This window comes from Maylandia zebra, linkage group LG7 (assembly GCF_041146795.1).
Source record: "Maylandia zebra isolate NMK-2024a linkage group LG7, Mzebra_GT3a, whole genome shotgun sequence".
In the NCBI taxonomy this organism is placed as follows: domain Eukaryota; kingdom Metazoa; phylum Chordata; class Actinopteri; order Cichliformes; family Cichlidae; genus Maylandia; species Maylandia zebra.
The window spans coordinates 65,346,013-65,361,577 of NC_135173.1; the positions used below are offsets into that span (position 1 = coordinate 65,346,013).

At 41.9% G+C, this 15,565-nt stretch overlaps 1 protein-coding gene and 3 non-coding genes across 4 annotated transcripts in view; all 4 read right to left on the reverse strand.

Moving 5' to 3' along the window:
* Positions 1–1,893: 1,893 nt before the first annotated feature.
* Positions 1,894–15,565, reverse strand: part of ldhd (lactate dehydrogenase D) — a 50,086-nt gene continuing 36,414 nt past the window's right edge. The window contains exons 3-11 of the mRNA XM_004566149.5: positions 9,476–9,617; positions 9,193–9,334; positions 8,399–8,558; positions 8,118–8,317; positions 6,545–6,673; positions 5,985–6,112; positions 5,036–5,126; positions 4,429–4,540; positions 1,894–2,635 (exon numbers count right to left, since the gene is read on the reverse strand). Coding sequence (XP_004566206.1) covers positions 2,455–2,635; positions 4,429–4,540; positions 5,036–5,126; positions 5,985–6,112; positions 6,545–6,673; positions 8,118–8,317; positions 8,399–8,558; positions 9,193–9,334; positions 9,476–9,617 — 1,285 coding nt within the window. The 3' untranslated portion in view covers positions 1,894–2,454. The remainder of the gene's footprint in view (positions 2,636–4,428; positions 4,541–5,035; positions 5,127–5,984; positions 6,113–6,544; positions 6,674–8,117; positions 8,318–8,398; positions 8,559–9,192; positions 9,335–9,475; positions 9,618–15,565) is intronic.
* trnag-gcc (transfer RNA glycine (anticodon GCC)) lies at positions 10,339–10,409 on the reverse strand. Its single transcript has one exon. It is a non-coding gene; the product is annotated as a tRNA-Gly (tRNA).
* Positions 10,947–11,017, reverse strand: trnag-gcc (transfer RNA glycine (anticodon GCC)). The gene has a single exon. It is a non-coding gene; the product is annotated as a tRNA-Gly (tRNA).
* trnag-gcc (transfer RNA glycine (anticodon GCC)) lies at positions 12,739–12,809 on the reverse strand. The gene has a single exon. It is a non-coding gene; the product is annotated as a tRNA-Gly (tRNA).

A 15,565-nucleotide genomic window follows, 5' to 3' on the forward strand; every position in this document is an offset into this window, starting at 1 on the left:
AACATGAGATCTTAGTAACACTGATAACAGACAACTTCACACACAGAATGTAAAATGACTAAAAGAAACAAGGTTTGCTACACAGTCTCCACACAGGAAAAATTAGAAGAGGAAAAACTGCTTTTTGACACAGAGGATAAGAAATCAACTTGTTAGTAAAACTAAAATGCTTCCCTTGCTTCTCATGCTCTCTCTCTCTCTCTCTCTCTCTCTCTCACACACACACACACACACACACACACACACACACACACACACACACACACACACACACACACTGCACCAGTATAATAAAAAAAATCAAGCTCACAAAAACACAGTGTAAGCAGGTTCTCAGCCAGTTTTCTTTTTAATAGTTCCAGCGAATCCATAACCAAGAAAATTTTAGTGCCACCTTTTAACAAGTTGCCCATATACATTTAATACATTTATAAAGGAAACGTGACTTCTAACTTTATTTAATGTTAACAAATTTGACATGTTTGGTCCGCAGCTGTGAAGAATCTGAGTCAAAAATCTGTTTATTAAAGTATAACTAAACATTAACTCTCAATGAGTGGATTACCAAAAATACCCTAATGAAGTAAAGGATTCATTAACACCCTTAATAACATTCTCAACATATCATCATTAGTTAGTTTAGTCATAAAAGGCCACTTAACAGAGGTGGTGAAAACTGGATTACCAGCCCATTTCTGCTATATTTGTATATTTTTTTCAGGTAAAATGGGGAGAAAATAGCGTTTTTCTTTTGCATGTGTGGATTTTTTTCAAACCCACATGAAATATAACTTTAGAATGTATATTGCACTTATTTATTTTCTTCTTTTGTCTTTTTAAATGAATGCATGGTCTCTTTGTGATCATTTTGTGGTTGTTATTAATTATAAGTTTCAATGCATCTTTTTTAAAGGCCTCCTGAACCATCGTCAAGGATTTCACGGAAAACAAATATGACTTATTAGAAAGGCTGCAGGAAATAGTCACTGAACTGTAGACTGCTTAAACAGCTATGCAAATCAATAAGAATAAAATAAACAGAACTCAGAGTGAGCTATAACAAAGTCACGCAGTGTTTTTATTTAAAAGGAGATTTGATTGTAGCTCAGTGGCTGTGCGAGTGTGTTAGTGCTCTTCACATCTTTCTTAATGTTCAGTTAGTGGCTGCAAGCTGGGAAAACAATAGTTACAAAGCTGCCGAGGCAGAAATGAGCATTATATTTTGATCTTCTGGCTGACACGCTGCAGGTTTGTCTCTCAAGGATGCACCACTGACACCGTGTGGTGGTGTAGAGCGTTGCTTCATCACAGACAGAAGGAAGAAATCCAGGTACAAAGACGCCTGAAGGTTCATTTGGCTCTGATAATTTTCTTGTTTAATGGTTTGTGACATAAAACGCAGTGAATCCAAATGATGGCAACTTAAATTACTTGAAGTTTGCTCGCTTCCTTGAAAGCTGCCTCCATTCCGGTTAGCGGACAGTGAAATGAATTTAACATGCTGAAAAGCTAACATGTTTGCTTTTCTCACTTTTATGTAGCTTCTTAACAATAGCCAACTTTGTAGCGCTCAAATGCAGCGCTCCAAATTATTAGAAGTTACTGTACTTTTGTCATTAATGACCTCCTGACAACCTATATCAGGGAGGTCAAAGATAAGGCCTGGGGCCTAGAATCAGGTCGTCAAAGATGGATCTGTCCCACTGTATAGCTTTGAAAAATGTGAAAGAGGGCAAAGATTTTGGACTTTTAAATATATCTTAACAGGTTTTTCAGCTTTTCCTGCTGATGCAGACCTCACCCATGGACATTCATCCTACATTACATTCTGTGAATTAACAAAAACTTTCAGTTTCTTTATGTAGGTCATCATGGTCAAGGATTTCACTGAAACCATTGCATACTGTGATTTATTTAAAGTATACAACATATAGTCGCTGAATTCTAGATACTCTTTAAACAGCTATGCAAATCAATAGAATAATGGAGTCCTGTGTCAAAATGCTCATCTGCAGTTAGGTAAAGTGTTTACAAAAGCAAAAGCATAAAAAACTGTAGTGTCTACTTTCAATGAAATGTATTCAGCAGGCAATAAACAGGTTGAACAGCACTTGGAGTGATTCCACATATTAGACATTAATTTTAATGACACAAAAAGAAAGGATCTGTGGAAGATAATCTTTACATAATGCTTGCTGGTCTGCAACAACAGACCAGGTCTTCCTTAAAAACTCAAATTTGGAGTTAGCAAAAAGGATTCTATTAACACTCATCATTTTCCAAGAGTCAGGTTTTCTGGTGCATGTAGGAACATTCGTGAGAAATCCCACAAAACACGTATAGCTTTCTTGATTTAACTGAATTTGCAAATCACTGCTTCAATGATTTCATATGTTTGCTTGTGCTCCTTTAACAGAGGTGCGTCCACAAACTTCACTCAGATGGACACGCTGCTCATGGCTCTTCTCGCTGCAGGATTTTCCCAGGATTCATCAGGTTGTTTGGGTCGAGGGCGTCCTTGAGACTCTGCATGACCTGGATGCCCACAGGCCCCATCTCCTCGCACAGCAGCGCCCTTTTTCCTAAACCCACTCCATGCTCCCCTGTACACGTACCATCCATGGCCAAGGCTCGCCTGCAAGAAGCAAATACATTTTTTAGGAGCAAAAAGTTTGAAAGTTTTCTGAAACCTTTACAAATGTTTCAAAATGTTTCACTTTCTATCCACAAACATTCATACGAAAGTAATCGCTGTGAGCCAGAAGCTCAGGCTTCAGGCTGTGTTTTCTTGGCTCTATATGACGCAATACAGAGTGTATATTTTTAATATGGCCAATTCATGGTCCACAGCACAGAAGCCCCACCCACCTGCTGTTGGAAAAGGGGCAGCCAATCAGAAGAAAGATGGCTTAAAAGGAGAAGGACGGGAGTTAGAGTTGTTTCGTGCATTGGAGTCTCCGCTGCCTTCGCTCAGGTCTAATTCAGGTGAGCTGTGGCTTTCTTCCATCTAATCCTCTATGCCATTACCCTCTGTGGTCTGAGCCTGACCCTGGCATAGCTGGTGGTGTTTAAAGTCTTTGAAAACAGATTTTGAGAAGATTGTATTGGTACATAGCTAAACCCCTCCATCTATAGAAAGACAGCCCACAAGTCTTTGCAAGTCCCAAGACTTAAACGTTTGGCCCTCTGGAATCAATATTAACCGAGAGAGATGGGCGAGAGCGCGATTCCAACGGGGAGGAATTTGTTTGAAGATAAGCAAGCGGAGTAAGGAGGATTACGGCGAGTGTGGGGAGGATTAGGGTGAAGAGAAACGTGTTGAAGAGAGACTGACAATGAAGGTAATAACAAGGAAAGTTGCTAAAATGGAGCAGTGAGGCCAGGCTGCCTGACAGGTACATGAGGCATACGCGCTCAACCAATAAGACTTAAAAAAAAGGAGATTACTGTTAGTAAGAACATCTGGTATTCAGTAACAATGTGTGTCTGCTTGATGGGATCTGAAGGAAGTATAAATAAAACATTACAGCAGCTGTCAGGTGGTTCGAGGCTCCTGTCTATGTCTTTTGCTAGTACAATAAATGTTTTTTAATGGTAATTTTAGTGTTACCATGTAGCTGATTACTACTGTATGCGATAATAACCTTTTCAGAGGAGTGTTCGTTCAGATACACGTTAAAAACAGTCAAGATTACTCTGTAATCATTTTATCACTTTGATCATGTTAACGACATCTGCGAGCTCAGTCACGGGGGTGGGCGGAGCTTTAAAGTCTCCTCGAGCTGCACAGAATGCAGGGCTGGTTTCTACTTGAAGCTGGTCCATGTGGGCATGAACTGTATGTGCTGTGTGGGAGAGTCCACATAGGAAGCAATGCACAACGATACCAGAGGCCATATTAGATAGCCAACAACATTCAAAAACAAAATACTGGCAATGAGAACTGCACACATTACAAGATAAACTTTTATTAACTTCAAGGCAAGCGCCTGACGCAACTACCAGTGGGGGCGTGGGACAACTTTGACTAAAACATGAGAGGGTAGACAACATATGTCAGGCTAGTGACCAACTGTCAGCTTCAAAGCAGCGTGTCCAGTGCGAGTCGCCTCAAATGGATGCAGCTTAACTTCCTGGACAACTGTATTACCCATCAGATATGTCCATACAGGGACTCCAGTTAGAGTGAGGTCTGCTTACTGTAGGTTTGTCATAATAAAAATGACAAACTAGAATAAAATGTCTGCTGATTAAACACTGTACATTTATTTGTATGAATGAGTCACAGATATGAACTGTGTCCTCACATCCTGTTGTTGTCAACCCTGAAGCAGTGAACGGCTCGATGGATGGCGACAATCTTCCAGAAAAAGAAGTGAAATCCTGATTGGTAGAAGATTTGTGAGTGAGTGCGAGGTGACACCATACCTAGCCAGTCTCTCAGTGAACAGGTGGACTCTGTGCATCTCCTCGGGGTCGTTTGGATCCACCACCATCAGACAGTGGAAATTCCCATCGCCCACGTGGCCTGCTATGGGACCTGAGGGCAGAAGCCATCCACATTCAATACAGTGCCAAAAAACATCAGCTTTTTACATCACTTTCTTCTTCTGTGCTCTTGTGATGATACACCAGAATGACCCCTACATCCTGGAGCTTAACAAGAGTTCCTGTATTTAAAAGTTGTAGTATTAGGAGTTAAGTCTCATTCATTGATCCCTTAGACCTCAAAGTGCTTCCTTCAGTTAAAATATGCACCTCAAACTACACGTTTTAATCAACCTTCCTGCAGCTTCTCTACTCCACCACACGGGTCAGCTGACCAGCTACCAGAAAGCTCACTCAAACTGGTTCACTGAAATCCCAAAAAGAAAGAAATTATTTTCTTTTCATAAATTTCTATTATTTTTTTTCTAACATTAAAGATGAATGCTTTGAGGAATAAGAGAGATTCAAGTGCCTTGAATGAACAACATGGTGTAAAATTCAGCTGTGGGTGCGCTTTCAGCGTGAAGTCAAGTGGATGTGTGCTCACCTGTAAGTCTGTTCTCAATCAGGTCCTCCTTTGTCTCCACAATAATTTGAGGCAGTCGAGACAGAGGAACACACACATCTGTAGAGTAGGCCTACACACACACACACACACACACACAGGGAAGATAAGGTCACGATATTGGAAAGGCATCAAGCAGGTGTCTTGTGCAATCTTCAGGATTTAAAACGTTAATAAAGTGAGACATAAAAGTGCCTCCGAGCAGTGACTGTGTTTGTGTAGCACAGCGCTGTCACACAAAGCCTCACTATTAAAAGGCAACATATCCAACAACCTCAACTCGAATGGTACTGAGTTTTCACACAGCAGTGATAAGTTATAATAATATCACACTGCAGGCTGTGTGTAATCCCTTTGGAGCAATATTACATCTGCCCAACATGAGAGCCCTCTCACGCTGTAATACACCTTCTTCTTTTTACCTTCCTTAGTGTCAGTGCCGAGGAAAGGTGTTTTAGTGTACAGTTAGCTCCATAAATGTTTGGACGCTTACACTCTTTTCTGTCACAGTGGGTTTTAAATCAAACTGTCAAAATATGATTAAACCTCTTTATTCCACAAACGAGGTGAAACAGCACAGGAGGAGAGAAACAAGGCACAGCACAGACTGTCACACATTTTTTTTCCCTTTTCCATAGTTTATTAGGGGCGGGACCCTCTAACCTCAAGATACCAAGCAAACAAAACACAAACAAGAACTGCAGTAGCCAATAAGATACGACCACGCACTGTTTAGTTCACTGCTCAAAAATTAAAGGAACACTTTGAGGCCTCAATGGAAAAAAATCGTGCTGGATGTCTATAATGATATGGACTGGGTAATGTGTTAGGAAAGAAAGGATGCCACATTGTTTGATGGAAATGAAAATAATCGACCTACAGAGAAAATCATGCTCGAAGTCCGGTCTTTGAAGCAGGTGACTTTGTTTACCTTGCAGCCCGGTCTGAGAGCCAGAGCAGCGTACCAGGCATCATGACGAGCTTTCCACAACCGATTCCGTGTTTCCGTATCTCGAGCCCACTGAAAGTCTGACCCTCCGTTACTCTGAGTGATGTCCTCTGTAGAAACACACACACTGACCTTCAATGGGAGTTTGCTTGCTTTCAATAAATCACATTACATCCAAACTTTAACCAAAGAGAGAAAATCTGCTCCCACTTCCACAACACTACTGTTATGTGACTGTTAAGCAGTTTTCAGAAGCACTGTCCTGAGATCCAGTGGATGGACCAACCAGTTTACAAATAATAATAAGCTTTGTTGGACACATCCCCTCACAGACAAATATTTGTGACTACTGTTAACATCTACGACAGTCTACAACAAAACCGAGGACCCTGAAATGTTTACAAATGGTTCAGTGACTTCATGACTCTTTACTTTTCATATCCTGGCCATATCTGGGAAACTAACACTAAAGCTCAATATCTTTCAGAAACTGCTTTATCTAATGGGAGAACATCTGGTCTGATATCAGCAAACACACACACCGGCTGTTTTGACCTGTTCCTCGAGGCTTTGTTCTGAGCCGTGGAACTCCAGGAACAGAGTTGGGGTCACGGGGTAGGACAGAGAGCTGAACCTGTTGCACGCATCAATCATCACATCATCCAGAAACTCTGGATCACACACACACACACACACAGGACAAACACACGATTAAAGGAAATGTAGGTAAGATGATCTAAAGTCATTCACTTGCATCATTGCTGCGTAGGTTCCAGCTGTCAATAATTGGTATTGATCTCATTTTCATCTCTAGTTTGAGGATAAATTCTTCCCTCCTGGATTCTATACGGTTTTTAAGTGATGCTGTATGAACCCTGCCTCCAGGTCCTAAACTACTCTGCGTTTATTAAGGCTGCTGTGTTTTAACATGCTTTAATGTTTTGTATCTTGTTCTATTTAATCTGACCAAGCCTCTAAAAACAGTCAGTGATCACTGTCGGCCTCTCTCGGGTTTTATTACCACTATACATTTTAAAGCTCAGTTTTTAAAACCTTACAATGCAACTACAGCCCAGCCCATGCAGCAGTATATGAATGACTAACCTCGTATTGTGGATGGATTATCTCTATTGTTCTCCTGACTGAAGTTCGGTCCGTTTACAGCATCCTGCCATGCGATTGCATTTGTCCCTAATCATTGGGAACCCTCACGTTAACGAGTGGAAAAAAGTTAGCGTTCATCCTCCAGCATTACTGTGTTTATATTATGCTAACATAGCTGTGTCACTAGCAGTCACGTAGCACAACATTATATACCAGCTAGTCCAACTTCAGTAACCCTACAAACGTCACTGCTGTTTAGTTTTCTGTCTTCATTTATGTTGGAAGTGATAGCAGAGCTGTACGTTTGAATTTTTCAGAAATCTCTCAGTCAGAACATAGTATATTATGTTTAGATGGAAAGTAGTGAGCTAACTCCCTGCTAACTTTGAACTCCGTTAAACTTCATAAATCCTGTTTTCATGGATGGCTGGATGTTAAACCTAATTGTTACACACTGATCACTTTATTAAAGTTTGTAACTCTCAGTGACGCCACAGTGTTTGTTTGACTTTGGGACCTGAAGCAGAGTTTGGACCCTGAGGTCAGACCGTTTTACCACTACCACTGCAAAAATCGCGTTTCTGAAAAGAGCAATAAAGTTTTGTCTCTTCCTCATTATGTCTATAAATCTTTATGTGTCTGTTTTCTCCACGACTGAGGCTTACGCTAAGAAAGGAAACAATGCGTTTACAGTGAAGATGATGATGGGAATAATAGAATTGAGAGAAACACATAAATAAGGAATATTTAAGTGATCAGTTATGTTTTCACCATTTTCACCTTTAAACAGTATTTCGAACTTTCTACATTAGAGTACTGGATCCTCAACGTTTGATACACGGACCTTATTCTGTGAAACTTTGGCAATGTTTGAAATGTTTGTTTTTGAGTGCATTTTGCTAACATCATTTTATTTAACAGTTCAAAATAATCCAGAATTATCCCTTAACATTGAGCCCTCTGAATCACAGTGTGCCGTTATTTTGCATTATTTCCAAGTTTCCTGCTCACCGATGCGAGCGATGGGTACTCCAGCTTGTAGCGTCTGCACTGTGCTGTCTACAGCAGCCTGGACAGAAGGAAATGAGCAGACCGCTGACACCATGGCCTCTGGGATGCCATAGAGGCGTAATGTGGTCTTAGTGATGATCCCCAGGGTCCCCTCTGAGCCTACAAACAGGTTTGTCAAGTTATAGCCAGCTGACGTCTTCCTGAGGAGAGAAACCAAGACAGAAGCAAAGGTAAGAGGCTTTCAAGATCATAACGATACATCACATTTGCCTGGTGAGTACCTGGGACGGCGGCCCTTCCCGGCAGTGTGTACGACGCTCCCATCAGCCAACACTACCTCCAGGTTTATAACATTTTCCCTCATAGTCCCATAACGCACTGCATTAGTACCTGATGCACTGGTGGCAGCCATACCACACAGAGATGCATCAGCTCCAGGATCTGAGACAAAGCACATAACCAGGGTTGGGTCAATTATTAAAAAAGGACACATCTGTAATCTGACAGTAACTTTGTATAACCCAGATATTTACAACTTGGGACAACCGCAGTGACCACTTGTGAATAAGAGGGCAGCTGTCATGAACTTTAATATTTTAACATGCTAACTGAGGCCTGTAGCACATGCTCACAGTTGCTGATGATCAGTTAATGATCTGGCTGCTACCTACTCTCTTGTACTTGTTTACAGAGAAGCAAAGATTCCTGTGCATGTGAAAAAACCCTAAAAACATCCTGCATTGAAGTATTATTTAGGTATTCTTCATCATTCCTTTTAACACTACCATCATAGATGGGGGTTTTATCATCACATTATATTATTATATTATATAATATCAATATATTTTTTAACAAATCAGCATCAACATCATACAACATCACTAATTCTGTGCAGTAGTTTTTCTTTCATCTTTTCGTACAACTTGTGCTGACAGGCCAAGATAACTAGCAGCTGTTCTCTTGGTGCTATGACGGTCACAAAGACCCCGACCGCCGGCCCTAAACTGAACACTCATGTCAAAAGTGTTGACTTAATGCTTAATCTGTGTGAATCCCTGTGAACATCCTGACTGACCAACAGGAAACCAGAGGCCTGTGTCTCGCAGGTATGCATTGAGAGTCTTTCGAGTCACACCAGGCTCCACCGTCACATCAAAGTCCTCTGGGTGGAGATCCAGAACCTGTTCCATGTTCCTTAAGCTGAAGCACACTCCCCCCTGAAGGATGATGACACAAACAAACACAGGAAATAAGACTTATGACAGTTATCACCAAGATGACATCCTGCTGGTTATTGTTGTTACTAAAGAGGTTAACTGTTCTAAGTGGGAGAAAGTATGACCACACAAATATCTCACCTTCATAGCTCCAACCCCTCCCTCCAAGCCAGTCCCAGTGCCAAAAGGGATGATGGGAAGGCGGTGCTTGTGGCAGACCTTTGCCAAGGCACTGACCTCCTCCACACAACGTGGAAACACCACCACATCTGGAGGACGGCATCTGCACAAAAATAATGCAATGCTGTCACATTCTGTTTTTTCTACTTCTCCAAAGAACCACACCCATTCTTCCCACTGCTCCCAGCAGCTGAGCCAGAAACCACAGCTCACCACACACGTTTTTGCCTCAGGTTGTGTCTCCCTGTAAGAGTGTGTTAGATGTTCAGGCTAACGCATCAGGTGTTTCGTTGTTGTTCTCCAATAAAAGTGTATGAATCTACATGTTCTCGTGCTATAATCAGTACAGTACAGATCAGCTCACTCCTCGCACCTTTGCAAATGTGCTGAGGCAGCATTTAGCTGCAGAGGTCGCTTTGCTCACCGCCATGCTGTCATCACACAGATGCAGCCATTTATACCTGCCACTAAGGCGCTGCAGTATTCTACCAAACCAAAGGGGTCGCTACTCAGACAATATTGTGGCATGTGTGCTGATAAGGAGGGGAAAGAGACAAAACAAGAAGCCAGGACTTTGTCAAGGTTTTTGCAAAGTTCTTTCCACAAGCTCAAGTTTTTAAACAGTTGCAAAAGTTGCATGACCAACTGACACGCCACAAAGATTGCGTCGCGTGACACAGGATGTGCGGTCAAAACCGTCATCAGACACAACCGACATGTTGGCCTTAGCTCAGAGAGAGGGGCCTCGACAACTTAGCCTCTCCAGATTATTGGGTACTACATGCTTTATATAATATAACACAAAGCAGGAGAAAAACTAGAGTTGCATTGGCCGGGAATCGAACCCGGGCCTCCCGCGTGGCAGGCGAGAATTCTACCACTGAACCACCAATGCTTGCTGCAGCAACTTTTGCACGGAAGACAGTGGGTGAGCCGGCTGACACACGTGTATTTCACATTGTTCAAGCATTCTCTGTATTTCAGGATTATGAGACTAAGTGTGACTATGACTGTGAAACTAAAACTGGGGAACAGCTGACATTTTAGTGATGTTAGAGGCTAGACAAAGACCTGCTCAGATAACCCTTAAAAGGACTGCTGAGACCCAGTGATCCTGGTCTGTTATACCCCATGGTTACAATAAAGCCATGTTTACCATCGTACATGGAAAAACTTCCACATCAAGTATATTTGTTCTATCGCTCACCGTTATTTGCTTACTGTAGGAACGTCTGCAGGGAAAATAGACAGTGGCCCCTCTGGCCAGTTGCACATGCAAGTATATAGATTAAGGTCTTCTTTCTTGAAACACTTCATTTTAACACTAGGGACACAACATCTGTCAATGTTTGTTTTTTGGCTAACAGAGAAGCAGTTTTAGAGTGGTGCATTCTATAACAGATTTACACATATATAGCGGAAAAATAAGAACTGCATTGGCCGGGAATCGAACCCGGGCCTCCCACGTGGCAGGCGAGAATTCTACCACTGAACCACCAATGCTTGCTGCTGTGACTTTCGCACAGGAAATGGAGGGCTTTCTGGGCCAGTCGGCATGTACGAAGCAAACTTCCAGTGCATTTCACACCATCAGGCTAATCCTACTGGGTGATAAGCTGATTTTTGCATAGAAAACAGGAGACGGCCCCACCGGCCAGTAGCACATTTAGCATTGTTGTCAGCCCTGTGTCTACTACACAAAATCAATTAACTAAACAGATTCAGTGTTTGTCGTCACAATACAATTTCCAAGTTACTGAATATCACACACAGCTTGGGCTCTAGAACTAATTTCGTGGAGAGTAGCTGGACTTTATTTCTCTCCAGAGTTACCCTAGGTAAGAGACGACAGGCAGCGGTGTGTATAATTGTTTCCACCTGGTTCACTGACTGTACATTAGGGTTTTCCCAATGGGTCATATTATTTGTGCGACAAACCACAGCTCAGTGTAGCCAGCCTACTTGGAGTTTCTCGATGTAAGTTAAAACCAACGATTACTTGGATCCTACTTCAATGGGGAATAGTTGCAGGAACTTTTGCACAGAAGACAGACAGTGGTCCCTCTGGCCAGTTATTCACATAAGAATATAGTGTTATGGCCCTTGCAGGGGCTCCTGTCCAACTGACCTTGTGTGGGTGTGTCTTTCTTTCTTTCTTACAGTTATATTGGCGGTTGGCAAACAAGTGAAAGGTGCATTACCGCCACCAACTGGTATGGAGTATGGTCTGGAACGACGTGTAGGTGTGTCCTGCCATCTCTCCTGCCTTAGGTGCTACCTAAGCTGACTCTAATTAGCAATTAAGTGTACTTGAGGCGAGCTCTAGTGCCACATTAAGTGGCTTTATTGTCATTTTAACTATGAGCAGTCGTGCAGTACACAGTGAAATGCGACATTGGTCCTCCAAGACCATGGTGCTACATATAACAGGCTATCAACAAAGGACTACATAAAGTGTAAGTGTGCAAAAAACGAAACAGCACAACACCAGACAGAACAGAATAACGCCGACACTAGACAGTGCAATAGAAAAGTGCAACAACAACAGTGGGTTGTGATAAAAGTGACTTGACGTGTGTGTGTGTGTCAGTCCAGTCACTGATCTGTTTAGGAGTCTGACGGCTTGGGGGAAGAAACCGTTTTGCTGTCTGGCAGTGAGGGCCCTACTGCTCCGGTACCTCTTGCCAGAAGGTTGAAGATTGTATGTTAGGGGTGTGTGGGGTCCTCCACAATGCTGGTGGTTTTGCATATGCAGCGGGTGCCAGAGAGCCTCGTTGGTTTTTGTAGCTAGTGAGCTGTGCGTATGGTGACTGGTTTCCCCTGCTCTGTGGAGAGGACTGTTTTGGTGACTAACCCCTTTTTTTTTTTTTTTTTTTTTTTTTTTTTTTTTAACTTTGACTCACTGTTCAGTTTATTGACCAACATCTGGGTTTTGTTGTTTTCCTTCTCTAAAAGGTGATAGCGGCTTGCCTCTTTTTCAGTTTAATTTAACCATTTGCCTCCCTGTCTCCTTTTTTTCAATTTGGACACCTTTTGTTACTTCCCCGTCATCCCCTGGACCTTTTAGGGTAATGTTACAATAGGTTTACACTTCATTTTAACCCCTAGGTAGCACAACATCTGTCAATGTTTGATTTCTGACTAAGAGAGAAGCAGTTTTAAAGGTGTGCATTTTATAGATTCAGATTTAAAAATATATAGATGGAGGGAAGAAAAGTAAGCCCTGCATTGGCCGGGAATCGAACCCAGGCCTCCCGCGTGGCAGGCGAGAATTCTACCACTGAACCACGAATGCTTGCTGCAGCAACTTTTTCACAGAAAACAGAGGACGGCCCACAGTCCAGTAGAACGTTGTTTAGGGTTTTCTCTAAGTGTTGGGAACTGTATGTGAAGAGCAAGGGTGGATCTGAATGTGAAACTGAAATTGGCTAACAACACAGTCAGTCACAAGACAATGAACACCTTTCAAAAAGTGCTCACTACTGTACCAATGCCTGATGAATCTTAAATGGCAAACGTCATATACTACATTTCTTCCTTGGATCCTACTTCAGTTGGGTACAGAACAAAACTGAGGTGTCCCTAGGATTTATACTGGTATCCTCAACTACTCAGAGAATCTGGAAGCTCTAAGCTTTTGAAAGTGTTCATTAACGGAGGTAAATGATTAGCTGACTGGACAGTGAACCGAAAAACTGAAGAGAAGCTAGAGAGAAAGTACAATAACCAAAAGTCTACTAAATAAAACAAATTAACTAAACAGATCTAACGTTTGTCGTCACAATAGAATTTCCAAGTTACTGAATGTCACATCCCTCATGGTAAAGTTTGGTAAACTTGACTGACTGAATATGGTTATAAGATAAAACATTTTGTTAGAGTATTATCTTTACAGCACTGCAATTGTCTTTTACAACATGACATTTAACACGTTTAGTCTTTTGTATTTTGGACTGTCAGTGAGAGAGAACAATGAATTTGTAGACGTTGCTTTAGTCTACGCTTTTTAATTCACACGAAATGTACTTTGATATGGGCTGTATCAATAAGGACATGAAAGGATTTCTCAGAAAGATAAATATAAAAAGTGAAGCTTTTGAAAAGAATCAGGAAACCGTTATGATGCACGACCATTAAGATGAGTCCCAGCGTATTAGGAGTTACTGGGTTGAAGTTAAAGTATTGCTTGCTTATTGCGCGCTAGGAACTTTTGCAGTGGCTGGGAATAAAACCCAGGCCTCCCGCGTGGGAGCTTGGGATTGTTTAGCTCAACAGGCCTAAACAGTTTCCTTTTCATTCTCTATGGTAGTGCTAAACTTCAGGTGTCATATTTTTAACCATCGTGATCCTTCTTGTGCTGTTGTGAGTTTGAGATGCGGCACTTTTTAAAAATTTCCCACTTTTAAATTTCAGGAAACAAGACAACTTATGTACCACCTGAAACAGATCTCAGCGATCCTTGTTCATTCATCAAAAGTAAGAAACGTTGTTTGTAATGAGAGTAAACCAACAGATTAACTTTTCAGGTGTATTTTAAAGGTAACAGAAGTGTCCACTGTGATTTCATTTACTTGATTTGTTTAAGGAAGCTTCTATCGCTTGGGTAAAGGCGGTTAGATTTAATCAGCTGTGGTAAAATGGCATGATGAAAATGACGAATGAACCTGTCTTGATGCATGCTCAATCAGGCCTGAGTCAAATCCCGGTCTCTCTCCATTTTCATTTATGGTTGATGTTCACTTAAACATCTGCTTAATGCATAGATCATTAATTATTCAAAATCACTTTTACATTTTCTCATCTTTTCATCTCGCTCAGAATTTGCACAAATTAATTACAGAGAGACTGCATTCATTTTTTTTCAGGACCCAGTACAGATGCTGCTTGCACATCTTCACTGCTGTTTTCAAAAGTGAGCACTTTGTGGACAGAAGGTGAGCGTGTACAGCACGTGAAAAGTTCCTAGATTTTTAGCACTAGTGATGCTGCTGTAACGCTGATTTTTAAAAATTTTATATTTTTTTTAATGTATTCTAAGAGAAACAATGTAAGAGTAACACTGCTTTTCAAATATTTATGTTTAAATTTTAGCTCCTTCAGTTCAGCCAGCTATGGCTGGTTATAAGCATGACCTCAGCAGCTGGACTTTCTCTTCACACCAGAAGCTGTGGATGAAGACTGAGCTTCAGGATCTTGGACTGTGGCCTGGGTCTCAACCAGTGCGTAACTCCAAGGGAACGCCACTTCACTCCGGCGTCTCCCTCCACAACCTGAGTGGCTGACCTACCATCTCCAAATTTCTTCCAGCTCCACCCCTTCTTTATATGGAAACCAGAGTGTGTTATCATTGTCAGGTTAAGAAACAAATACATCTTGCCATGACTCCATGGTTGCTTTCGTCTACAAGTGGTCTCTGCTGGTGTGGGCAGGCCAATTGTTGGCACCACTGGTCAGTATTACATCCTATCCTCATGACTGACAAGAACTGGTGTGCTGACAATCCACGATGGCTGGAGAAACTGTCCAAAAGGTTTACCGAACTTTTCTGACATCCAAAAAGGCCATCTGCAAGTCTTTACGGATGAGCTGAGGTGGACTGACAAATCTCCAGCAAACATGGCAAACCAAATCGACGAACTCATGCACCACGAGTATGAGCTCACCTGGCATACCTCCATGCCACAGACTGTGTCTGGGACTCTGAGGCATGAAGCACAAGGACAGGGGAACATTGGGCAGTTACAGAGGAAGGGAATTTTATTTTATTTTATTTTTTTTGGACCCAATGCGACCCATATCGATCATGGTATGACAGTGTGAACGGCACAAATCCGATCTGGGTCACTTTCATATGTGGTACTGAATCCGGTACATATCCGATGTTTTAGAAAGCGATTGCTGTTTGAACGGTCATGTCGCATTAAATCCGTCTTTTACGTCACTGACACAAGACAGATGCCAATTATCAGCTCCGGAGAAGCGGCCGATAAGACATTGCGAACGCTTCCTGGCCATCCAGTGTAGATGTCAGTGAAACTGTTGGGAAGACAA